At 34.6% G+C, this 25,700-nt stretch overlaps 1 protein-coding gene across 3 annotated transcripts in view; it reads left to right on the forward strand.

Annotated features, from left to right (window-relative positions):
- LOC128994752 (titin) overlaps positions 1-25,700 on the forward strand; it is a 134,584-nt gene that overhangs the window by 99,776 nt on the left and 9,108 nt on the right. For 2 of the 3 annotated variants that reach the window (XM_054419512.1, XM_054419513.1), the window contains 6 exons: positions 214-444; positions 967-1,096; positions 1,602-1,778; positions 2,431-2,588; positions 3,402-3,596; positions 7,454-8,300. In XM_054419512.1, coding sequence (XP_054275487.1) covers positions 214-444; positions 967-1,096; positions 1,602-1,778; positions 2,431-2,588; positions 3,402-3,596; positions 7,454-7,594 — 1,032 coding nt within the window. In that variant the 3' untranslated portion in view covers positions 7,595-8,300. Of the gene's footprint in view, positions 1-213; positions 445-966; positions 1,097-1,601; positions 1,779-2,430; positions 2,589-3,401; positions 3,597-7,453; positions 8,301-17,365; positions 25,262-25,700 lie in introns of those variants that run through there. The other variant, XM_054419511.1, reaches the window with a different exon arrangement.

The following is a 25,700-nucleotide window of genomic DNA, read 5'->3' on the forward strand; positions in this document are numbered from 1 at the left end:
AAGTAAGTACAGTAATCAAAACCTTCAAACATTGTGTACCACAGAAATATCATTCCTCAACATGATGTATTTAAAAGACAAAAGTTAAATCAAGAAATGCTCCAGACAAGCCTTTTATTAGGCTTATGTAGCTCATTGTTAAAATGGATGTGTATTGCATTGGTGTTGATGACTGTTGACGAGGTTTATGTACTTACTTTGTCATTTTTCTAGGTGTTCATGGAGGACTCTGGTGTGTTTGCGGCTGTGGCTGAGAACAGAGGAGGTCGCGCCAAGTGTAGCGCCAACTTGGTGGTGCAAGAGAGGCGTCAGCCTGGTCGTGGTGGTGTCGTACCTCCCAGCTTTGTCACGACGGCACAAAGTGTCTCAGTCAAGTCAGGACAGCTCGTCCGCTTTGACGCTAGAATTGCCGGCACCAAACCTCTAGACGTGCATTGGCTCAAGGTAATGAGTTTTGCATCCTGTGGTAACATAAAAAAATTAGGTCGTTAGTCATCATGGGTTAGTTACTAACTTAACTTTTTTTTTTTTATGGGTGATTTAACTTTTTTTAATTTTAACAAATAAATCTGAAACTAATCTACTATGAAATCAGTTTTAATACTAAATTTCTTAAATAAAAACACAAGTTTTACATCAAACAACACTTTTTCCCCACTGTAAATAAAAAGTTACTCAGTAGTTAATTTTGAAAGAAAGTACTTGGCTTAGGTGAAGGAAAGTACTTGGCTCAGAAATACACCAAGGAAAGAAAGAAGTAATGGATAAATTCCCTAAACAAGTTCACTATAAAGGGACATGCTCAAAGTTTTCAAAGTGCTTATGAACCCTTTAAACACGAAAGTTCTTGAAACTATCATAAGAACAATTGATCTTTTTACAATGTGGTATAAAAATTTGTACTATGGAAATAAAGCGTAATTAATCTATTGTCGGGAGGAACTAATAAATTGTTGATTGCTTCAGAACGGTAAGAAGATAACTCCTGACATCAGGTACAAGACATTAGAGGAAGACAACACGTTCACTCTGCTCATCATAGAGACAGTACCTGGGGACAGTGGCCAGTACGAGTGTGTGGCCATTAACTCAGCAGGTACGGTATATCACTATTTCAAAATCGTAATGCAGAATATAAAATGCAGTATCCACCCTGTCGAATCTGTTTGGTAAGGCTTTAGCAAATTTCCCTGTTTATTGTTCAGATGGTCACCTATGCATGACAGTCATGTCTGTGCAAGTGGGAACCAAACTGTGTAAAACTTATTCCTTCTCTAAATTGTTTTTCTGAACTTTCCAACTCATGGTTTTAACGAGATAGTATACTAATGTATCAGCTAAGAACTATGAGCTAATGTATCATTTAAGAACGACATTGACATTGGAAAGAGATATAGGTAAATAAAAAAAGGAGTGTTTAACTAGCTCACCTGAGAGAAAATAAGAGTCTAGGTAACAAAACATAGAAGTAATATTATGTCATAGGTAATATAGGATTTCTTGAGAGATTGGATTGAAGAGGATTCTATAATTTTCACAGGTAAAATAGTTCTAAATATTAACACTATAAATTATAATTTACTGGTCATTGTGTACTACAGGAGAGGCAAGATGTGAAGCAGAGTGTTTAGTAACAGCCCCGTCCAGCCCCGCTCCATCCAAAGCCGCCAAGGCCCCAACAGCTGATCAGGCCCCCACCGTCATACAACCTCTCACAGACCAATCCATCAAGGAAGGACAGCCTGTACTCTTCAGGTGCAAGATCTCAGGAAAACCTGGTAACTACTTTATTATATTTGTATCTAATGTGGGATTTAAATACAACTCTTTGGCATTGATAGAAGAGTATACATCCCATTCCCTAAAGCTGTAGCCAGTTTGGGAATGAAAATTGTCATTGTTGAATTGAGTACTTTAAACTGTGTACTGTTTGAATATAAAATTGGCTACAGCTGTTTGATGTAGATGGATTTTGTACTTCAGTATTCAAGAGTACAATACATTGTGATGGTGAGGTGGTTCATAATAACAAGTATATATATATATATATATATATATATATATACGGTCAGGAATCTCACCATTAATTTTGTTGAACTATTCTTACAATCTTTTAATGTTTTTTAACTTGGTTAAGGTTAGAGTAGGTAACATAGTGTAAGTTGGTGTATTTAGAATTTTTATGGAAGTTTTGTATATTTTAGGTACCGGTATAGAAAGGTATATTTTAAGGTATAGAAATAGAATATTCAATTACATCCACAAATAGTGTGGATAGTAACAAATAATATTGACTTTAGTAATAGAATTGTCATTGTAAAAAGATGCATTAACTATTCTGACAATAGTTATACCTATATACTAAATTTCTTAACAAATTATTAATAAAAAAGGTGTGTCATTTATTTTTATAATGATGATTATTTTCAGTTCCCCAAATCAAGTGGATGAAGGCAGACCAGGTGATCAAACCCTCCAAGTACTTCCAGATGTTAAAGGAAGGAGACGTTTACTCTCTCAAGATCTCTGAAGCCTTCCCTGAAGACGAGGGAACATACAAATGTGTTGCATCAAACCCAGGAGGACAAGTAAGACACTATTTAGATACGGTATACATTCTATGTATCTTGTTAAGGAGAAAGGAAGGATACACAACTAACTCACCTGAAGAAAGAGTCCCAGGAAGTTAAAACAACACATTTAAACTAATATTTCGCCAATTTCAGGGGCTTCTTCAGAGGTAGAATCTCTGAATCTCACCTTTAATTTTGTTGAATTATTCTTGCAATCCTCGAATGTTTCTTAACTTGATAAGGGAAGGGTAGTTACATAGTGTAAGCTGGTGTATTTGGACTATTTATGGAAGTTTTTCATATTTTGCATGGATATTTCTTTAAGTTTTGGATATTTTATCGTCCCAATTCTAGGGAAATTCCACCAATTATTGTTTATTCCTTGTCAATAAACCTTGGTATTTCAATAATAAGAGGGGGGCTTTTATTTGGATCTCACTTTACAATTAAGGTTGTCTGTGTCCCATCAAAATTAGTTTTCTTAAAGGGGAGGCTATAGGCTAGGATTATTGATTTTTTAATAAAGGGGCAGAAACAGAAAAGACGGGAAGTATGGAGGTAAACTAATGCCTACATGGACTCTTCCTAAGATAGCTAGCTCTGTATTCTTTTCCCCATAAAAGTTTATTCTATACAACCCATTTTCAAATCCAAATTTCCTAACCTATTCTCCTTCATATCAACGGATGAAGTCGAAAAATTCACACCTATGTAAACTGTTTGAACATAGAATTTTGGCTTGATTTTGATTTTAATCATTTATGGATTGTAAAGAGGTTTACCTGCCATTAAATATAAGTTGTTCATCACATTGTATGTCTGTGACAGGTGATTCTGACCTGTGCTCTGAGTGTGTTGGCCCCCGACACCTTAGAAGTAGCCCCCACCTTGGCACCGATGGCGGATGTCACTGTGTTAGAGGGAAGCCCCGCTCAGTTCCGCACACAGTTGGGGGGTAAACCTACTCCAGGCTTGCAGTGGTATAGGGAGGGAGCTCTCATACCTCAATCCCCTGACTTCCAGGTTAGTTAGTGCTTGTTTGTGGTCACTCGTGTAAGATTTAAGAAAATTGTCAAAAGACATGGAAGAAAAATCTTTAAAAATTTTCTTTTACAAAAAAAAGACTTGAAAACATCTGACATAACATTTCAATGACTAAATTTGAACTTAACACTTTTCAAGTGGGCGTTGCCTACGTCAATCAGCTCAAAGGTGTAACTGTTTCACAGCTATTTTGGCATTTCAATGCCATCATCAGGCATTTAAATCTTCTGTTGAAGCAGTGTTGTTGAAGTTAGAACAGATAACACCCACAAATATTTACATTACGAATAAAAATTACCAAAACCAACAGGCCTGTTGCACACACGGTACTGGTTGACATTGTCACAATCCGAGCAAGACACAGACTAATTACTGTCAGAGGTAAATTTAACTAAATAGAAAAATGTTTGTAACAGTTAAATACTGTATTTTTTTTATTTTTTTATCTCCACCTAATGTTTATAATTTTTTTACTAATAGGCTATAAATATACCAGCATACCTGTCCAAAAGTATCCATTTCTATAGCACATAAAAGCAGACCCTGAGCTAAAGATTCATTAAAATAAAATACATATTTTCAGATCCTTTAAATGTAATTATAGCTTTATTATGCCTACTTAGACATAAAAAATTACTGTACTCTCGAACACCTATCGCAATTGTGGTTGATGGATTTCCTAAACACATAATATTAAAAACCTAGATAAATAAAACAAGACTTTTGTCTATTTGTTGCTTGGATGAGTAAGATTTTTTATAAACCCATCCCATTTCTATTTTTCCGTAAGTTTTGCATTCAGGGTGCTTCAATTTATGTTCAAATTCACTTAGTACACAGTGCACATTACGTATACTGTGTACATAGTAGTGATGTGTCAAAACTCAAAACCAAATCTCAAATTTAAAAACCATCAAAACTTTGGAAAAGTTTCTGTTTCGAGATTTGATAGGCGAGTTTCGAGATTCAAAAGTTTCAAAATAGGAAGTTTTGGCACTTATATTTTTGAAAATAATGACATTTTCTGTGTCATTATTATTGTTTATAACATTGTTTACACACAGGCTGGTTGCAATGGAGCAAACACATCTCCATTAACACTAATGAAACAAGTAAATTCAAATTTTATTCTGAACCGCAAAAGGCATCTTAAATACTGGAACAACTTACAATTCAGTTTCATATCGATATTCGATATTTATTAAACACAAAAAAAAATTGAGCACAAAATGTTCTAATTAATGTAGTATTCATGTTTATTTCAATGTCAAGAGTTTCTATATTTTAATGTTAGTCGTTTATAAAAAAATATGTTATTTTGGATTTGAAGTTTATCTGTCACATTTATGTTATTATGTCTGGATCAGGAGTAAATCTCTTTCAGTTTTGATTACATAATCATAATGAAAATCTTATCATTACCTGTATTTTCATTTTTTAGCATCTTGACCAGGTAGTTAAAATGTTTCGCGTTTAGGTTTTAAAGATTCGAGATTCGGGATTTGATTTTTTAAGTTTCGGTTTTGGTTTCGAGATTCAAAATTTCTGGTTTTGACCATTGCTAGTACATAGGGTAAGCTGAATACGAACTCAGCATCAGTATAGAATGGAGTGAATGTTTTACTGTTAGCCATAAAAGTTAATATCAATTTATTGTACACTTCTTAGCTAAGTAAAACCAAGGCTCTCTCTGTTGTGCAACACAAATATTGTAGAAATTATTTATTTTGTTATATGACGACAAACACTTAATTAACGAGTGAAGGTACTCGGTTCCTCCACATAAGCTGTGCTTTGCAGAGTAACGTGTCTTTTTTATTTGAACGTCCTAGTTTGACTCTTTGATAGAGTGTTTTGGTTAATTGTAAATCATCATTGCTATCAATCAAATTATGGTTTCCCTCCTTTACATTAAAGATCAACAATTTTATTTTGTACTATCTACTATGTTTTTTGCAAGTTAACTTACACTTACAATAAAGAAGAAATTGTGTTTAAGTCTACAAAGCATTTCCTTACTACTTTAAAGTTTTTACTCAAAATATGAAAGATTAATTGGTTATTTTTATCTTAAATCTTTAGTTATCCAACAAACTTATAAAAATTCATAGCTGGTTACTTAATTGATTTCCTTAACAATGGATTGGTACAAACACTGCATTCAGTTTTAATTATTTGCAGCATTGTAACTGTTGCAGACCAAGAATATGACATTTAACATAGCCCTTCTTAGCGAAGAAGAACTTATTTTGTCTAACTGAGCTTGTCCATCCTCCATTGTATCTCTTGCCTAACCACATTATAGGCAAGAGAACTTCATATTGAATTTTGTGGCATCAAAAAATACTAGTCTGGATGGAGGGGGGGGGGGTGCAAAAATAAAAAAGTAGGCCTAATAACCTCTACAAATGTAAAGAAATTACTGTTGAAAACAAGGTTAAACACCAAGGGTCAAACCCAAGGCCTATGCAGCAGCAGATAAGAAAGAATAATATTTGCAATACTAAAAATGTTAAACAAGAGGAATTGTTAACAGGCTTCCATAGTTTCTATGTTAATTTAAATCTTCATGAAACTGTTTAACTAATGCATTGGTTTAAAACGCTTTAGAATTTAATTTAAGTTCTAACGTTTTATGATTGCTTTCAAGAATAAAAAGTCTAGTTATGTCTGCATTTTGGTACCAAACTAAAGGTCAATTTTTGTGTTGAAAGGTTAGAATTCCAATGAAATACATCCATGTTAATGGCAGAGCAGCTATTTCCAGCGCCTATAAAACCACCCACTCATAAATATGCCAAAAATATAAACTCATAAATAGCTCAACACCACTTGGCTCTCATTCTTTCAACCTTGACTTAACGTCCAGAATATTTATGACCTCATTCAAGTTAACAGCTTTCAATTCAAATTTGATTTTATGGAAATGGTGTTGTGACTAGATGAAAGGTTACAGAAAGCTTATCTTTTAAAAGGCAGTTTTCTGTGCACATAGTAACCTATTTTTCCTCAATTAAGATTTTTCATTTTAAACATTTAGTTCTTTATTAATACATATCTATCTTCACTGGTAATTCATAAAAAAATTGATATGCAATGGAAAGTATTCACACAGTTCAGAATCACCAAACACAAACTTATCTTGAACACACATTGCTATCACATGGAAAGTAAACTAGTTAATTTTAAATAGAAAGTGTTTTACATATTGGAATAGTTACAAAACTTGCAAATGATTTGGTTTATCTTTAAAATGTATGTAAATTACATTTTAAATATATCTTGTTTTTTTTCATCTCCTTCATTAGTAAGTTTAACTTCTGTAACCACTTGATAGACTGAAGTATTGCGGAAACAGTAATAACAATAACCCTTTCTCTGTTCATTTTAAAGTTTAAATAGAATATTTTGTGTGTAAAATATGTTACTTCTGTAATAATTTTATGTGGGCTTGAAGATACGTGTTGACTCAAAATTGACATACATAGATTAATCTGTAACTGGCTAATGTTCTATTTTTATTCCCTAGATACTATTTATACTGCAATTCTAGTGTCATTTATTAATTTATTAGATTGAAAAAGATGGTTAGATACAGTTTTATTTTATTGTAAACAAATCTTATTCAACTAACTTTCTTGATAACGGTCTCGATTTCAATTACTGGTGACTCGTGTATGCAAATATATTTTTTTCAAAATTGAGAAAAATTATTTTTTTGAGTTTATTTTCTTGCAATTCATTTGATTTAATTTTGTTTGCATAATGTTGTGGATCCTAATATTAGTTCCAATGATCAATTGCACATCAAGTAAGGCTGTATTTACTGTGTGCAGATGATCGTAGAAGGTGACAAGGCAGTTTTGTTGATCGCCTCCACGTATGAAGAGGACTCAGGAACCTTCACATGTAAAGCGACCAACTCTGCCGGCCAGGCTCAAGTTTCTGCTAAGCTCATTGTCAAAAGTAAGAACTGATTTAGGATTGCCACATAGCTTTGGTTAACACTAGCTTCAGCTAAGGGATGTTCTATGTCAGATTATATTTTAGCTGTTTTATACATAATTGTTAATTTTTTTACTGAAAATTGTACAGTTTATATTTATTACAAATAGTATAATAATCAGGCTAGAAGTGAATTTGTACGAAGAGAAACAATGTACCTGCCAGATCTGAGTAAGTTCCTCCCTATCGTTGCAGTTTGTTTCTTTTCATCTATCTATTAACCTTGAACTAACCTCACTTTGTTCTGTGGTGGATTTTTACTCACTGTTGGATCCTCGGTACAGTCAGTTAAACAAAGGAAACAGTTTAAAATGTTTGGTGCCATATTTTTAATTCAGAATATTAAAAACAATTAAAAATACAATTCTTGTCTGACTATACGAGGCTGAATAAACCTTTGCTTCATTTTTCCCTGACCAACAAGATTCACGCCGTGAGTTAAGATTCGCCACTGCTTTTGTTTCTAGTCAAAGGTACTTTATTTATTGTAGTTACTCTACCCTACTTTTTGTTTACACCATCATTGTTAACTAATTGTTATTTATTATTAAGCTATTGTATGATTATTTCTTGCTACAGATTCTATATTTTTCCAAGTGATTTGAGTCAGTGTAAGGCTAGGATAGGCTGCTTCCACATTCTGTAGCTGCGAGTGCAATAAATGATTTGACATTATAACGTTGTCTCCTTCTCCCAGATCCTGGTGGGCTAAATGCGGCACCGGCTCTCACCTGCCCTCTTTACTTGTGTATTTTGGGTCTAGTCACTCCCGTTTGGTGGAATCAAGTTTCAGCGGATACTAAGTCAAAAGAAAACGCCAATTGACACTTAAGTGTTTGCTTAACATAAAAATCTTTCTCTCACTACCAAAAACTACTGGAATGGTTAGTGTTGTAATCATTGATGATTAGGAACAGTTTCCTAAAACAGTTGAGTCAATCTGTATGTTGTAAAAAAATCTAAAATATTTGGCATCCAATAGGATATTTCAAAGTCTAAGTTAAAACTCTAAATTATTATTGAGGTAGCCTCGTTTATTTCCCAAATCTGACAAACTGATAGGTATTGTCTATTGAATTATAATTAATTGGGCTTGTCAAAATCACAGTCCAACAGAAGATAGTGGGACCAATAAATATTCTGATTTTATCCAAAAAATAGTTTTAAAGAATTCATTGTAACTTTACACTAATACTTTGGTGCAACTGAGAGTGTTATTTAATGGTCCGAGATGGAGAGCTGGTGGTGAGCCATAAACAAGAACAAAGGCCCAACTGTGTAGCCAAATCAGGTCAACCAAGGCAGCTGTTGTTTTCACTGCATTGGGTTATATATAGCTCCACAAATCACTAGCAGTGAGTCAGACGTGTGCTGTGGATAGAGTTTGACTCACTCGCTCAATCCCTCACTTGGCCCACCTCCACCAGTCTTTGGCCGAATTAATTTGTAATACCTACCTCTTGGCTTTCCACCAACACCAGAATCGTGTCTTCTATCTGGAAAACAAGACCGATTCCTTCCAACATATTTCAGCTTTATGACTCAGCGTTGAGTTGTACTTTGATTTATTTTCAAAGCTTTTTTTAGAAGTGAGAAATAGTCTGCATGCCTTCATTCTAAGAATGTTTTTATAGCTTGATAGCATATCTACAAGTCAACAGATAAATTTAAACTTAAATAAACATATATAACCTTATCTTTCAGTTTGATTTTAAAATAAACAAAATATCAGATTATTCCAATTTAAATTCAGTTTTATGAACTATAAAATATAATAATACTTTCAAATTAATAAATTCAATTGTCAATTGCAAAATTTATATAAAAACACAATCTATCAACAAATAGACATACAAATTGTGACAAAACTAATAAACCACTGATCAGTTCACAAATCATGACAGGGATTGAAAACAACACCATATAGGGAAAACAAGTTTATTGATACAAGTGTTTACATAGCATCAGGTCAGGGAGGTAGGCAAATGAAGGCCGAGGAAGTAGAATATGGAAGTAGAGGAGAGAGAGAGAGAGAGAGAGAGAGAGAGAGAGAGAGAGAGAGAGAGAAGGAACAAGGTCAGCTGGTGATGAAGCGGACATATATGGTCAACAATTTGCAGATCTGCCCCAGGCTAGATAATCTACTGATCACCGGGTGTTCCACAAATGGTGTCCTGTTCACCTACAAACTGAGGTCACGGTCCGCACCTATAGCGCTTACACTAGACTTGAATCACTTGGAAAACTAAAATCACATTTAGAATGTAGTATTGTTTTGTATTTGTGTGTTTTAGTTTAAGTTAAAGTTTAGATTTTGTACATAGATGGATTTAAAAAATAAGGAGGGGTCCTATTAAAACTCAGGAAATGTGTTAAATTGCTGGTCTAAACAAACAATATTAAACTAAAAAAGTTCAAATTTATGTAAGTAATTTATTATGGCTGTATGTACTAATTAATAACTTGTAGGTACTTCTTTTAAAATGTATTGTTTAAATTTTCATTCATTGTTTGTTTGAAAAATCTAAATTAGTAATGTTTTTAAAAGTTACTTGCAATTGCAATATTTGATAACTATTCAAATTAACCTATGGTGCAAATATATTGTTTTAAAGTAATGTATCAAATTAAAACGGTGTAAAATTTTATGTTATTTATATTTACTTAGTTCAATACTCATTTAAAACGTTATCATCTATTTAAAATTACAAGGAAAATATTTTTTTTATTTATTCAGCAAATTTGATCTTTAATGATTTAAACAAATATTTAACAAGTCATAATCAACTGGTTATCTCAAAAGTGATCAAACTTATCAAATTAATTAAATAAAATTAATTTAATGTAGTTTGAATCCTAATTGCATGCACTTAATTTTAAGTCACTATTCACTAATGTTTCACTCAGCACTGCACTTCACTGGACACTTCACCACAAACTGCAGCCACCAGCACAGCACTGCACCACAGCTCACACCACTCTGTGTGAGAGAGTATGACTGTGGGGGAGGGGGGGCCACCCCCACCGTGTGTCACGGTCTAATCATACGTTGAGTCAACATGTGTGTCTAAGGTCTAACTATAGCCTGCCACACGTGAGGCAACTGTTTGTGGCGTTCTTGCAGTCTTACGTTTCATTACACTCTGCATTGTTCATACTCTATGAGTAGCCTGCAAATAAAATCACATGTGTAATTGTTTTTAACGTAATCTGTCTTACAATACTGTGCGATATTGCACAATTATTACAAAAACATTGTCCAGCCTCTTGATATCTGTACTTTGTACTGTGGTAGTATACTGTCTTGTAAATTGGCACATTATGTAGACTTATCAAGTTGTGTTGCACATCTTTATTTAACTTATAAATGCATTAAGCTAATAAAAAAAAAAATTGGGTTTGAAGTACACTCATATAAAGAGTTACCAATAAGTTAATAACATTAAATTTAATTATGGAGTAAAAATGTATTGTCGGATTAAGTTAAAAAATCTGCCAATAGTTGTTTTATTCTTTTTGCATGGAATAGATGTCAGGATTTGAATCATTTGTGCTCAATCAGTAGGAATTAGTTGGAAAATTGAAGTAGTGTTTGTGTTTAGAAGATGTCTTGCAGGAAATATGGCTTAATTTTAGTATTTAAATGCGCTATTCGTTCATCTGCATTGAAAACATTTCTAATCTATGATAAATATTGTTAATTCTTTTTTATCTGTGCTATCTTAAATGATCAGGAAATACATGTTTCAGTTTAATGAAGAAGAGGTAGTTTGATATTTTTAATGTAAGAATAAGAAATATTTATTTTCATTTATCTTTATAAAAGAAATAGGACACGTCATTACATACTAGTTACAAGGTGATTCAGTGTTTACAGTACAATATATCTGAAATTTAAATAACTACTTACATGAAAACAAAAGCTTTATTTGAACTAACTCTTCAAAATCTAATATTTATTTCACAACTTATATAATCATCAATTTTGTAAAATGGGTTTTTAACCATCCAGTCATACAGTTTATTTTTAAAAATGCTGTAAGAAAACATCAGAAGTACATAAGAACATAAGAAAACAATTTTGCTTCTTCAGGCAGCTTATTAAAAATCTTTATAAAATTTAATTTATGTGAATGCTTGTTCGGTTTTCGCCAATCTGTGCTGCAATACATCTATTTTATCCCTACCTCTTGTATAGTGGTTGTGTACTTGTGTGTCTTTTCTGAAAGAGAATTGATCTAAAAGACAAACACAACCACTATACAAGAGGTAGGGATCAAATAGATGTATTGCAGTATTGCGGCACAGATTGGCAAAACCAAACACTCACATAAATTAAATTGTATACAGATTTTTAATAAGTAATTAAAAGCTTTGAAAATATGACTTTTAAACAGTAAAAAAAATGCAATAGACTCATTTGATTTAAAGTATTTAAAGATTTTGAGTTCATATACTGATATATCATATATCAGCAAATGTTAATCTCTGATTATAGCTACTAAAGCGTAAGCCCAGCAGGTGGGTTATAGCTCAGTGTGAGAAGTATCCCAGAATAGTCTCTATCCCCCACAGATGGAGATCATTCATCTGGAACTAAGTACCACTTTAAAGAAGACTTTTATCACATAACCTCTTCACACTTAGTCTGTCCTCTCTCATATTGCCAGTAAAGTGTCAGGAAACATAATTGTAATAAATATGTTATGTGCAGATTTTTTGCTTTGACATAATTAATTGTGTAACCACGTGAAGGCTGATAACCTTAAATCCAGCCAGCTGATTCCTTTTGGCCCAGAAACCACTTTGAACCAATTTAGCATGGAAAATATGTATTGAAAACATCTGTTTCAACATTATTTCAAAATTAATAATTTGTTATCACAGATACCGTTCACTATTGGGTACTGAAGTAGACATCCTATCTACAGGGTGAGTTTTAATTGTCCCCCCCCCCAACTTTTTTCTACATTTTTTCAAATATCAATCCCAGACCACTTCCAAACATTGTTGGGTAGTAAGTACTTCATTTTGACAAGGTGGTCATTTCCGGCCGCCATCTTGGATCCGCCATCTTGGATGCAAAATATTTTTTTCAAATGTAAAGGTGGGGTTGTGACCCATTATTTCGAACTAGATTTTTACCCTGATTACAATGCCGCAAACCGTTTAAAAAAATCTTGATTCATTCTAAAGTTATGAGGCCTTTTTAAAACTTTATTTTTAGCCCATTTTAACATTGTGCTTGTACAAACTAAGACCATAATCTCAAAATAGTGCTAGATAAAGATAAGTATACACTACCAGTCATTGCCAACCTATTTCCACTTGGTTATGAATGATATATTTTTTTCGGCCGCCATCTTGGATCCGCCATTTTGAAATGTGAAAAATTATTTTTAATATAAAAGGGGTGTTGTGACCCATCATTTCGGATTACTTTTTTAAGCTGAACTCAATTCCATGGTCCATTTTTTATTTTCATATTTTAATTTTGAAATATTAACATTTTTAACAAAAATATTGCAATAATTCATAAATAAAACTTGATAACAAAAAATGGATTGCGGCATTGTGTTTAACTTAAAAAAGTAGTTCAAAATGATGGGTCACAACACACCCTTCATATTTAAAATAATTTATCCCATTTCAAAATGGCGGATCCAAGATGGCGGCCGAAAAAAATGCATCAGTCATAAATAAGTGAAAATAGGTTTACAATAACTGGTAGTGTATACTTATCATTATCTAGCACTATTTTGAGATTATGGTCTTAGTTTGTAAATGCACAATGTTAAAATGGGCTAAAAATAAAGTTTTAAAAAGGCCTCATAACTTTAGAATGAATCAAGATTTTTAAAAACGGTTTGCGGCATTGTAATCAGGATAAAAATCTAGTTCGAAATAATGGGTCACAACCCCACCTTTACATTTGAAAAAAATATTTTGCATCCAATATGGCGGATCCAAGATGGCGGCCGGAAATGACCACAATGTCAAAATGAAGTACTTACTACCCAACAATGTTTGGAAGTGGTCTGGGATTGAAATTTGAAAAAAATGTAGAAAAAATTTGGGGGGGGGACAATTAAAACTCACCCTGTATATGGACCTGCTGTCGCTAATTTTTTTGTATTAAAAAGAACATAGTTGTGTGAGCCAGTAATGTGCTAGTTTCTACAATTTTATTTCCTACCTTATTTGTTCTTGCTGAAATAATTGCTGGGTCATGACAGTTACTATAGCTCACAATAAGTCATTCCATCAGTGTGACGTAGTAAAAAAGTTTGTGTATTCTACAGATATTGGTCATTTAGATCATCATAAATAATCGGCTTACATCAACTACGACAATTTTGGTTAAAAACTGACAATAACTTTAGTGTGGGGATGGAATGTCGAGTAATCAATAGTCAAAGCTAGTACCAAGTTGATACTTTCCTGTAATACGTAGAACTAGTGGTACGTTCTTTTATCTTGCAACCATTGTCATATGTAGGTAACTAACTAACAACACACTGTAGTCGCAAGGACAAAATGAAAATACACATGACAATGTTGGCAATAAGGTTGAGGATTTAATGTTGACTCTTGGATCGGCATAAGCTGCCGATGTTAGCTGAAGATGTTAAAATACAATGTAATCAGCCCACTAAAATGAGTTAGGATACTTATCAGAGTGTTTGTGGGTCGATGGGTTCTAGGGGTGGACAAGTCACATAAACGTAATGACAAACTACTGTATATTGTATCATCAATAAAATTTTAGTTATGTTATTGTTTCTATCAGTGGCATTTTGAATTAAATATTCACAAACACTTTGAAGGGAAAGCTGAATGTGATGTATTTTTAGATATGCCAGGGGATTGATCCCGTCCCTCTCACATGAAAGTCAAAGACACTAACCATTGGACAAGCAAATCAAAATCACCCAATTCTTTTATTTTTAATAAATCTTTCAACCTAGGAGAGGGTTTTTTTAAGTAAGGGCTGTTTTTGCGTATGAATCCGTAGTTCGCTTCTATGCCGTAACAAGGCTCCTTGCCACTTACTGGCATGATTTGTGAACAGAATTACACCATATGTAGCTCTGTAGCTAATATGTACGCTTCCCTGGGTGTTATTTTAACTATCGAATCTCCCCCTCCGCGTGCGAGATAAAGTCAGTGATACGTTTTTGATTACAAGAAACATATCTGATGCCAACATTCATCGCCCGATAACTGAAGACAATGGCCTTAACGCAAGGATTGAGGGTAATGCGTGGGAATGGGTTATAGAGTGTAAAATGACCATGAAACCCCTTTTCCTTTGTGGTCTTCTGTGAGAAGTCGGGGTACCCACTAAAAACCCAATTCCTTTCGATATGAACATTTTCACAGTCATTTTTAAACTCCCTAGCCTATTTCTGCTCTTTTTCAAGATTCAAAATCTTTATTTGTCATTATGTAATAGGCATCGTAAAAGTTTTCTGTTGTGTTGCATACAGTTTATTTTCTGTTAGAGTAACAGCAAGAATGCACCAAGTGAGTAGCAATCACTCTTTAAAATAAAACTGTTAACCTAACTATTAACTCTAAAATAAATTAATTAACTATTTACCAATCAACAATTTATGTAATGATCAAAAATAAAATCTTTAAATATATTAACATTGATGTTCTAAAAACATAGAGAACTAATATCACAGGCCAGATAATCGTCTATGGAATAAAACACATTTTCCTTAAACCATTGTTTTATAATGGAAACAAATTGTTTAAAGGGTACAGTCCATGCTTTTTTGGCAATTTATTGAATAGTTGAATCTTCATACATATGTGGCTGTTCTTAGTTTTTTCTAATCTTACATAAGCTAAATCTAATTGATAGTTATTCCTAGTATAATACTGATGAGTTTCGTTTCTAGTTGTAAAATTTTTCAATGATATAGGATAATGTATATAGGATATGATATGATATGGATATAGGATATGATATAGGATGTGTGTAGTGAGTCGGTGGCTCAGTTGGTAGCGTCGCGGACTTCGGGCCCAAGGCAGCGATGTCGTGGGTTCGGATCCTGGTCACTGCTGATAAAATTTTATCAGTATAGTTCACCTTTGTACTGTACCGGCTCACTCCTTGCCTTGCTGTTAACGATCCACGCACGGGCGCTTAGTCTATGTGTACGGGCAAATGCAAGGTTAAAAGAGGCCGCCAACCTCTTTAAAAGAAAAAAAAAAATGTATAATTTCTCCGCTATCATTGCATCAGGGTCATAAACTTCAATCATCTAACGATGCATGTTGGCATCGGACATGTTTCTTGTAATCATAACACGTACCACTGACTTTATCTCGCACGCGATGGGAGATATGAGTGTTTAATAAATATTAGAGGCACACAGCAAAGAATGCATGTCAGCTACAGAGCTGCAAATGGGGCCATTCTGTTCACAAATGGGGCCATTCTGTTCACAAATGGGGCCATTCTGTTCACAAATGATGCCAGTAAATGGTGAAAAGCTTCACGCAAAAACGACCCCTACTTATAAAACTGCCCTCCTATATTTATCTTACTTACTTACTCCTGTAGCCACACAAATCCCAAGTGATTTTTGGCCTCGCCAACAATGCTCCTCCACCGCTGCCTGTCCTCTGCTGCCTCCAAACTTGCTCCTAACCTCCTGAGGTCCTGCCTCACTTGGTCATTCCATCTTATCTGGGCCGTCCCAGCGGCCGTCGTCCTTCTGGTTGCCCCATCCATACTCTTTTAATCATACTGTTAACATATCTTCTATAAACAATTCCCAGCCATCATAATCTTCTGCTCTTTACCATTGCTATAATATCTGGGTCATTATAAAGTTCTCTTAATTCTTGGTTCTTCCTTATCCGCCATTCACCATTGTCATTAATAGGTCCAAATACTCTACGTAAGATTTTATTTTCAAAAACTATTAATTTCTTTTCATTTTGCTTTGTAAGCGTCCAGACTTCGGCTCCATATAGTAGAACTGGTTGTATTATTACTTTATACATCTTTATTTTAGTTCTTCTGGTCAGGAGTCTACTTCTAAATAGTTTTGTTAGACTCCAACAGCACCGTTGAGCTGCTGCCAATCTACATTGTATTTCGTCGTCTTGTCTGCTTTCACTTGTTATTGTCACTCCAAGATATTTAAAATTGTCAGTTTTTGTGAATTTAAAATTTAAGACTTCCAAGTCTGGTTGGTTATCAGGTAGTCTACTAATCTTCGTTATCTTAGTTTTCTCTTCATTTATTTTTAGTCCCACTTTTTGTGTTTCAGTGATTAGCTTTTCTGCTAGCTCCTTAATATCCTTTTTATTTTCTGCTATAAGTGCCACATCGTCTGCAAATGCTAGAACGTTTGTCTTCTCGTTATATTTATCTTGTATAGAAAAAAATTGAAATTGTTGACACATCTAAGTATGATCACGAGTATGTGTAAAATCTTGAGAAGTAGTAAGTTTCAGATAGAACTAATATATCAGATATACCAGAGTATAGAAAATTAAATCATCTGAAAGGTATTTTATAGCAATTTTAGTCAATGTGTTTTGTTTATGTTTATTACTAGTTTTGGCTCTGTAGTTTTCAGTTTTTCTCAAACTATTTATGTATTTTTCCACTATAGAAAACTGTTATTACACCTTGTCTTGAATGTCTGGGGCCTTATTTGGAATTGACCAAATGTCTCATGTTTTTAAATTGTATACAAATTTAATTTTACTTACAGGAAGACCAGCTCAAACTCAGAGAGGAGCAGTCCCAGACCAAAGTAGTAAAAGTGCAAAAAAGGTACCAACTAAGGGTTTTCCAAGTCAGACACCTCAAGTAGAGTCAGACCTGTCATACAGTGAGGAGGGGGAGGGGACTACCAGTGATGAACCAAGTGAGTCTCTTCCTGAAGGAGATGAAAGTTTGCCTTGGCGTCAACCTCGGCGGACAGAACGAACAGCCCCCTGGCGTCGTACAAGAGATAGATCACTCGATAGTCAACTTACAAGACACCCTAAGTTGCCAAGACAGTCAAGAGACAGATCATTAGATATTCAGAGACGTGATAGCAGTAAAAAAGTGATACCTTGGACCCAAGAGGGCGTAAAATTAAAAAAGTCTACAACGGGGAAAAAGGAGATAGAAAAAGAAAAGGTTGAGCAAGTACAGCTGAAACCACTGAGAAAAATCTCAAAAGATGAGGTTACAGTGGACAGACGGATGTCACAAGATTTGTCCGAAGAGAAGAAAGTAAAACCATGGACTGAGGAAGAGGTGAGTCTTAAAAAAGTGTCGGTTGAGAAAAAGCAAATAGAAAAAGAGAAATTAGAGACAGTGCAACTGAAACAAACTACACGAAGGTTGTCAAAGGACATCGAGGTAAAAGAAAGGAAACTGTCTATAGATAAAACAGATAAAAAGGCCACACCATGGACTGAAGAAGGAGTAAAACTAAGAAAAGTTTCAATTGACAAAAAACAACCAGAAAAAGAAAAATTGGAAGAGGTTCAATTAAAAGCTACGAAAAAGCCAAATGACATTGAAACACCAGAAATGAAGTATTCCTTACTTTCACCTGTGCAAGAAAAGAAAACAACTCCCTGGGCGGAGGAAGCAGTGAAATTAAAGAAAGTATCTGTTGATAAAAAAGCTCCAGAAAAAGAAAAAATTGAAGATATTCAGTTGAAACCAACTAAAATAGCGCAAAAAAGTACACCTGAATCTTCAGAAAGAAAAATGTCAGTTGATAAATCAATTTTTGATAGTAAGTCAGCACCGTGGTCTGAAGAGTCAGTCAAATTAAAAAAGGTTTCATTGTCTAAAAAACCAATAGATAAAACTGCACAAGAAGCCTATTTAACACAACCACTGAAGACTGAGACTCCACAAAAGATGCCTTTGTCACACGAGATTTCAGACTCTACTACTGAAATTTCTGAAGATACTCTTAAAGCCCAAGAATCAATCAAACTTAGAAGGGCTAAAAAACACATTGGTGACATTTTGAAATCTGCTGTTGAAAAAGACCAAACATTTGTTGATCAATCATTAGAACAGATATCGACGATTGAGAGCAGCGAACTAATCAATCTTAAATCAAGACTAGAGGTTGAAAAACAACCTATAATTGATCTTGACAAACAAGTTCCTCAAGACACAACTAAGGAAAAAATTATGCCAGAAAAATTTAAAACAGCTTCAGATGTTACAGAGCTAAAACAAAATGTAATACAGGAGGGAGTCAAACAGAAGCGATCCTCAGTACAGAAAAAGGAAGTTTCAAAAGAAACACATGAGTCGGTTGAATTAAAACCCACAAGGAGAGATTCACAAAGACCAGAATTGAAAGATAATGAGGGAGATAAGCTGGAATCTAAAACAGAAGAGTCAATAGTTAGTATTAAAGACACTGAATCAATAGAAATAACTAAGCAAACTGACCTAAACGAAGAAGTAACTAAACAACCATGGCAAATGAAAGCTCAAAAAACAAAATCAATAAAAATTACAGATGAGACTAATCAAAAATCTACTTTTGAATCTTTTCCAGAAGAATGCCAATCCATACTCCAAAAAGACGAGAAATCTAAGGTGCCTTGGGCACAAGAAGCTATGAAATTGAGAAGATCATCGATACAGAAAAGTGAAATTGTTAAAGAGAAATTAGAAAGTGTTCAACTGAGGCCTTTAAAATCTAAAGTTGTAGAAGAAACCATCAAAGATGTCAATAGTGAAATTTGCAAAGAAGATCAAACTATGATAAAAATAAAATATAAGAAAAAAACTTTACCAACAGATTTGGAACCATTAACTACAACAGATGGAGATGATTTTAAAGTACCAGAATCTGAAATTATATTGTCCAGAGCTGAAACTGGGGTTTCTGAAGATAAATCAATTTCTGAAAACAGTGAAGCACTGAAGAGACATCCTAAAAAACAAGTTAAATTCATTCCTGAACCAACAATTCAACCCATAGAACCTTTTTCAGCTGATGAACTACCTTTAGAAAGACAGCCTACAGAAATAGAACCTCTGGACACAGGAAAAGTGGTGAAAAAGGGTATTATGAAAAAATCTCAAGCTAATGCACAAGACAACATAAATTTGGAAATTCAGGTCAAAGAGGTATTTAAACCAAAAGTTGAGAGAGATATTAGTCCTATTGAGCTCTCAGAAAAGCCTACTTTGCCTTGGAGAAGAGGAAAGCAACCAAAAGAGAAACAAGAGCACAAGGGAACTGAGGAATCACCTGCAGCAGTGACTGATCAGCCAAAGGAAGTACATCCTGAATTACCTTGGAGAAGACAAAAGCCACTCAAAAGTGAGGAATCCTTGGTGAAACCTACTGCTACTGATGAAGAAATCCCATCATTGCAAAAGTCACAGATTGAAAAGGGTTTACTTAAGGACGATAGAAAACAAACAACTGATATACAATCTGAAGTACTAATTGATGAAAGACAGCCACCTTGGAGAAGAAAAAAGTCTGATCATCTACCTTTAAAACACGAAGAATCAAAAGTAGGTCCCTATTCAGATAAACCAGTTTCTTTTGTTCCAAGTGAGACAGCTGCTGAACTGAAAGATAACCAGCCAGAAAGTAATCAGATAACAGGAGGTGCACAGACACCTACTACAAAAACACCAGAAGAACCAGGGTTGCCATGGCGTACGAGTAAAAAACCAGAGAAGCAAGATGTTACTATACCGAAAGATGATTCCTCAATAAAGACTGATGATCAGCCTAAAAGACCTAAAACAAAAAGAGGAAAAGATCAAAAACTTGATGCTGCAGTATTCAAGGACAGTCCAGCTATAGGAGAAGCATTGGAGACACCTGAAACAAATGTAAAAATAAAACAAGATGGTGTAGACAAAGTCGATATGAAGCCTTTAAAAACTAAACTAAAGATTGCCCAAGACGTTCCCAGTTTTGCTGAAGTAAAACTAAAACAAGTTCCCAAAAAAACAAAATCACATGTAGAAGAAATGGAGATTCCCAAAGTAATGTTGAAAAGTAGAATACAACATATAAAATATCCACCTTGTGAACAACTATCAATTATTACTGATCTTCAACCAGTTTATGTTGATAATGGTATTTTATCTCGAAACTGTGAAGAAGCAAAAACCATTAAAAAGACAAAGAGAAGGAAGGTCAAACTACCAGAACTAGAAAAACCTGTGTTAGAAACATACGTTCCATTTGAAGATGAACCGAAAAAACCCAAAGAAGATGTTCCTGATCTAGAAAAGATGCCAAAAGACAAGAAATCAAAAGAAACACCTGAGGAACCTGAACACAAAAAATTAATTATTGGTAAAGGTAAGCTACCAGGTCCTGATGAAGAACCAGAAACTGTCAAACTAAAGAAAATTCCACCAAAACCAAAGGAAGAAAAACCTGAAGAAGATACTAAATCAAAGAAGCCTGTTCCTGAAAAACCGTTGGAATCAAAACCTGAGGATGACTTTTCTTTCAAATTAAAACCTATCAAAGATCTTCCAACTGGCAAGGGGCCCGAGGAAATCGAACCTGCTGAGAAAGTGGAAGATATTCCTGAACCGGCTCAACCTGTTGATGAAAAAGAAAAGAAGCCTAAACCAAAACAACCAAAGTCAGATCAACCAACAGAAGAAAGAAAACTTATCATGGGTAAAGGTAAGAAACCTCCAGATGAGGAAGAAAAGGACATTAAATTAAGGAAAAAACAAGGCCCTCCTCCTGAAGAGAAACCTGAAGACATTAAACTCAAGCCATGGACAAAAGACAAACCTGTTGAAGAAGTTAAGACTAAAGAACCTACTGTTGGTAAGCCAAAACCTGTTGATAGAGAAGACATAGAAGAAGAAATACCAATGCCAAAGTTCAAGGATTCTCCAGATAAAATTATAAAGAAAAAGATAATTAAGATTAAAAAGCCTAAAGAGGGTAAAGACGATGAAGTGCCTGATCTAGTTGAAGAATCTCCTGGTGACAGTAAGCCAACAGAGTCATTACCTAGTGAAACCATTGAGGAGCCTGTAGACACAGTTTCTGATATTCCATTGAATATGGAAGCTACAGAGAGTAAAGATATTGCAGAATTGCCACCATGGAGAAGAGGAAGAAAACCAAAGAAGGAAGAACCAATTCAAATGGATGAACAACCTTTAGAAAGTGATCAAGATTTACTGAAAAAACCAAAGGTTAAGAAGACGAAAAAGAAAGATTTACCTGGTGAACAAGAAGAAGCAAAGCCCGAAGAGACGCCAAGATTAAAAACGGACCAAGAAAATAAGAAACCTCTGTTACAAAAATTAGAACGTAGAGAAATAAAACCTCAGAAAGTTCAAGTGACACCAGTTCAAGACATTCCTCAATTTGCTTCGATCAAACTGAAAAAGGCACCAGCAAAACCGAAAAAAGAAATTGAATCAGTAAAATTACCAAAAGTTATGTTAAAGAGCAGAATACAACGTCATGAATACCCTCCTAAAGAATTCAAGCCGGTTATAACTGACCTTGAACCAGTTTATGTTGATAATGGTATTTTGTCTCGAAACTACGAAGAAGCAAAAACCATCAAAAAGACAAAGAGAAGGAAAGTTAAACTTCCAGAACTGGAAAAACCTGTGCTAGAAACATACGTTCCGTTTGAAGATGAACCGAAGAAACCTAAAGAAGATGTTCCAGATCTAGAAAAGATGCCAAAAGACAAGAAACCAAAAGATACACCTGAGCAACCTGAACCCAAAAAACTAATTATCGGTAAAGGTAAGCTACCAGGTCCAGATGAAGAACCAGAAACTGTCAAACTAAAGAAAATTCCACCAAAACCAAAGGAAGAAAAACCTGAAGAAGATACTAAACCAAAGAAGCCTGTTCCTGAAAAACCATTGGAATCAAAACCTGAGAATGACTTTTCTTTCAAATTAAAACCTATCAAAGATCTTCCAACTGGCAAGGGACCCGAGGAAATCGAACCTGCTGAGAAAGTGGAAGATATTCCTGAACCGACTCAACCTGTCGATGAAAAAGAAAGGAAACCAAAACCAAAACAACCAAAGTCAGATCAACCAACAGAAGAAAGAAAACTTATCATGGGTAAAGGTAAGAAACCTCCAGATGAGGAAGAAAAGGACATTAAATTAAGGAAAAAACAAGGCCCTCCTCCTGAAGAGAAGCCTGATGATATCAAACTCAAGCCATGGACAAAAGACAAACCTGTTGAAGAAGTTAAGACTAAAGAACCTACTGTTGGTAAGCCAAAACCTGTTGATAGAGAAGACATAGAAGAAGAAATACCAATGCCAAAGTTCAAGGATTCTCCAGATAAAATTAAAAAGAAAAAGATAATTAAGATTAAAAAGCCTAAAGAGGGTAAAGACGATGAAGTGCCTGATCTAGTTGAAGAATCTCCTTGTGACAGTAAGCCAACAGAGTCATTACCTAGTGAAACCATTGAGGAGCCTGCAGACACAGTTTCTGATATTCCATTGAATGTGGAAGCTACAGAGAGTAAAGATATTGCAGAATTGCCACCATGGAGAAGAGGAAGAAAACCAAAGAAGGAAGAACCAATTCAAATGGATGAACAACCTTTAGAAAGTGATCAAGATTTACCGAAAAAACCAAAGGTTAAGAAGACGAAAAAGAAAGATTTACCTGGTGAACAAGAAGAAGCAAAGCCCGAAGAGACGCCAAGATTAAAAACGGACCAAGAAAATAAGAAACCTCTGTTACAAAAATTAGAACGTAGAGAAATAAAACCTCAGAAAGTTCAAGTGACACCAGTTCAAGACATTCCTCAATTTGCTTCGATCAAACTGAAAAAGGCACCAGCAAAACCGAAAAAAGAAATTGAATCAGTAAAATTACCAAAAGTTATGTTAAAGAGCAGAATACAACGTCATGAATACCCTCCTAAAGAATTCAAGCCGGTTATAACTGACCTTGAACCAGTTTATGTTGATAATGGTATTTTGTCTCGAAACTACGAAGAAGCAAAAACCATCAAAAAGACAAAGAGAAGGAAAGTTAAACTTCCAGAACTGGAAAAACCTGTGCTAGAAACATACGTTCCGTTTGAAGATGAACCGAAGAAACCTAAAGAAGATGTTCCAGATCTAGAAAAGATGCCAAAAGACAAGAAACCAAAAGATACACCTGAGCAACCTGAACCCAAAAAACTAATTATCGGTAAAGGTAAGCTACCAGGTCCAGATGAAGAACCAGAAACTGTCAAACTAAAGAAAATTCCACCAAAACCAAAGGAAGAAAAACCTGAAGAAGATACTAAACCAAAGAAGCCTGTTCCTGAAAAACCATTGGAATCAAAACCTGAGGATGACTTTTCTTTCAAATTAAAACCTATCAAAGATCTTCCAACTGGCAAGGGACCCGAGGAAATCGAACCTGCTGAGAAAGTGGAAGATATTCCTGAACCGACTCAACCTGTCGATGAAAAAGAAAGGAAACCAAAACCAAAACAACCAAAGTCAGATCAACCAATGGAAGAAAGAAAACTTATCATGGGTAAAGGTAAGAAACCTCCAGATGAGGAAGAAAAGGACATTAAATTAAGGAAAAAACAAGGCCCTCCTCCTGAAGAGAAGCCTGATGATATCAAACTCAAGCCATGGACAAAAGACAAACCTGTTGAAGAAGTTAAGACTAAAGAACCTACTGTTGGTAAGCCAAAACCTGTTGATAGAGATGATGTGGAAGAAGAAATACCAATGCCAACGTTTAAGGATTCTCCAGATAAAAATAAAAAGAAAAAGATAGTTAAGGTTAAAAAGCCAAAAGATGATCAACCAGAAGAACCTCTAGATGAAAAGCCATCAGAGGAAAATAAAATGGTTGAACCAGAAGTAGAACCAGAGATATTGCAAACAGATGAAGTACCTGAAACTGTAAAAGTTGTAGAATTACCTGATGTACCTGTTGAAGAATCTGCCCCAGCTCTTGAAACCCCAAGTCAACCATGGCGAAAAAAGAAACGTGTGCTTGTATCCACTTCTAAGGCTCCACCTGTTGAGGAACCGTTGGAATCTGAGTTAGTTCCTACACAAGTTGTAGAGTCTGAAGTTGTAGAGACAAAAGAAGAAATGAAATCGCTTGCAGCTGTAACATTAAAACAGCAAAAAACCACACATAAAAAGCAGGACCTAACTGAAGAAGCAGAGGTTGTGGAAGAAGTTACGTGGAGACAAGAATTGAATATCGCAACACATTCACACAGAAAACAGCCAGAAAGACAAGGTCTTCTTCAGCTGGACTACGATAAACCTATCGGGGATTTAGAAATCATATCACAAAAGAGAGTGGTGAAGGATACAACTACAGTGGAAAAGGTAGAATCACTTTCACCACCTCGATTTATTCAACGTATCGAACCGATCATCACTGAGAAAGAGGCCCCAGTTTTGTTCACATGTAAAGTTGAAGGTGTACCGTTTCCTGAACTCACTTGGTATCATAATGGTAAGGAACTGAAACCCTCCAAACGCACCTTGATGACAGTTGTTGAAGAGGTTGCCACCCTTGAAATTATTAGGTCTGAGGAAAAGGATGTTGGAGTGTATTCATGCAGAGCTACAAACAGAGCTGGCGTTGCCACATGCTCAGCAAATCTTGTAATTTTAGGTATTGTCAAAAGAATTCGGTTTGCTGTTTGTGTGATTTTTCTTTTTTATTATATGTTACTCTGACCTAACATTGCACATCCTATTGACAAATTAATAATGCTTTGTTTTGTTTTTTGTGATGTATTACCTTTAATGTAATGTTTCAATTAACAAACAGGATCATACTGCTGAATCTTTGGTTTGCTATTTTTTACAGTTTTTGTTTGCACACTGTCTTTCAGTCTCACCCTAAAGCTTTAAATGTATCAAGTACCTGGTTGTCGTTTACATTATTTGCAATCAAAATCAAAAAATCATCAAATTAAACATGGTAAATATTAAGTCCGAAATAAAAATTTAAAGCTAATTCACAGTTAAAAAGTAAATGTAAAAATTTAAGGTGTATATCATACTATTATTCTATAAGACAACTTATTTCTCACAACATACAGGTTCTA

Source organism: Macrosteles quadrilineatus, unplaced genomic scaffold, assembly GCF_028750875.1.
Source record: "Macrosteles quadrilineatus isolate MER2022 unplaced genomic scaffold, UCM_ALF_1.0 Scaffold_5__1_contigs__length_97177068, whole genome shotgun sequence".
Lineage (NCBI taxonomy): Eukaryota > Metazoa > Arthropoda > Insecta > Hemiptera > Cicadellidae > Macrosteles > Macrosteles quadrilineatus.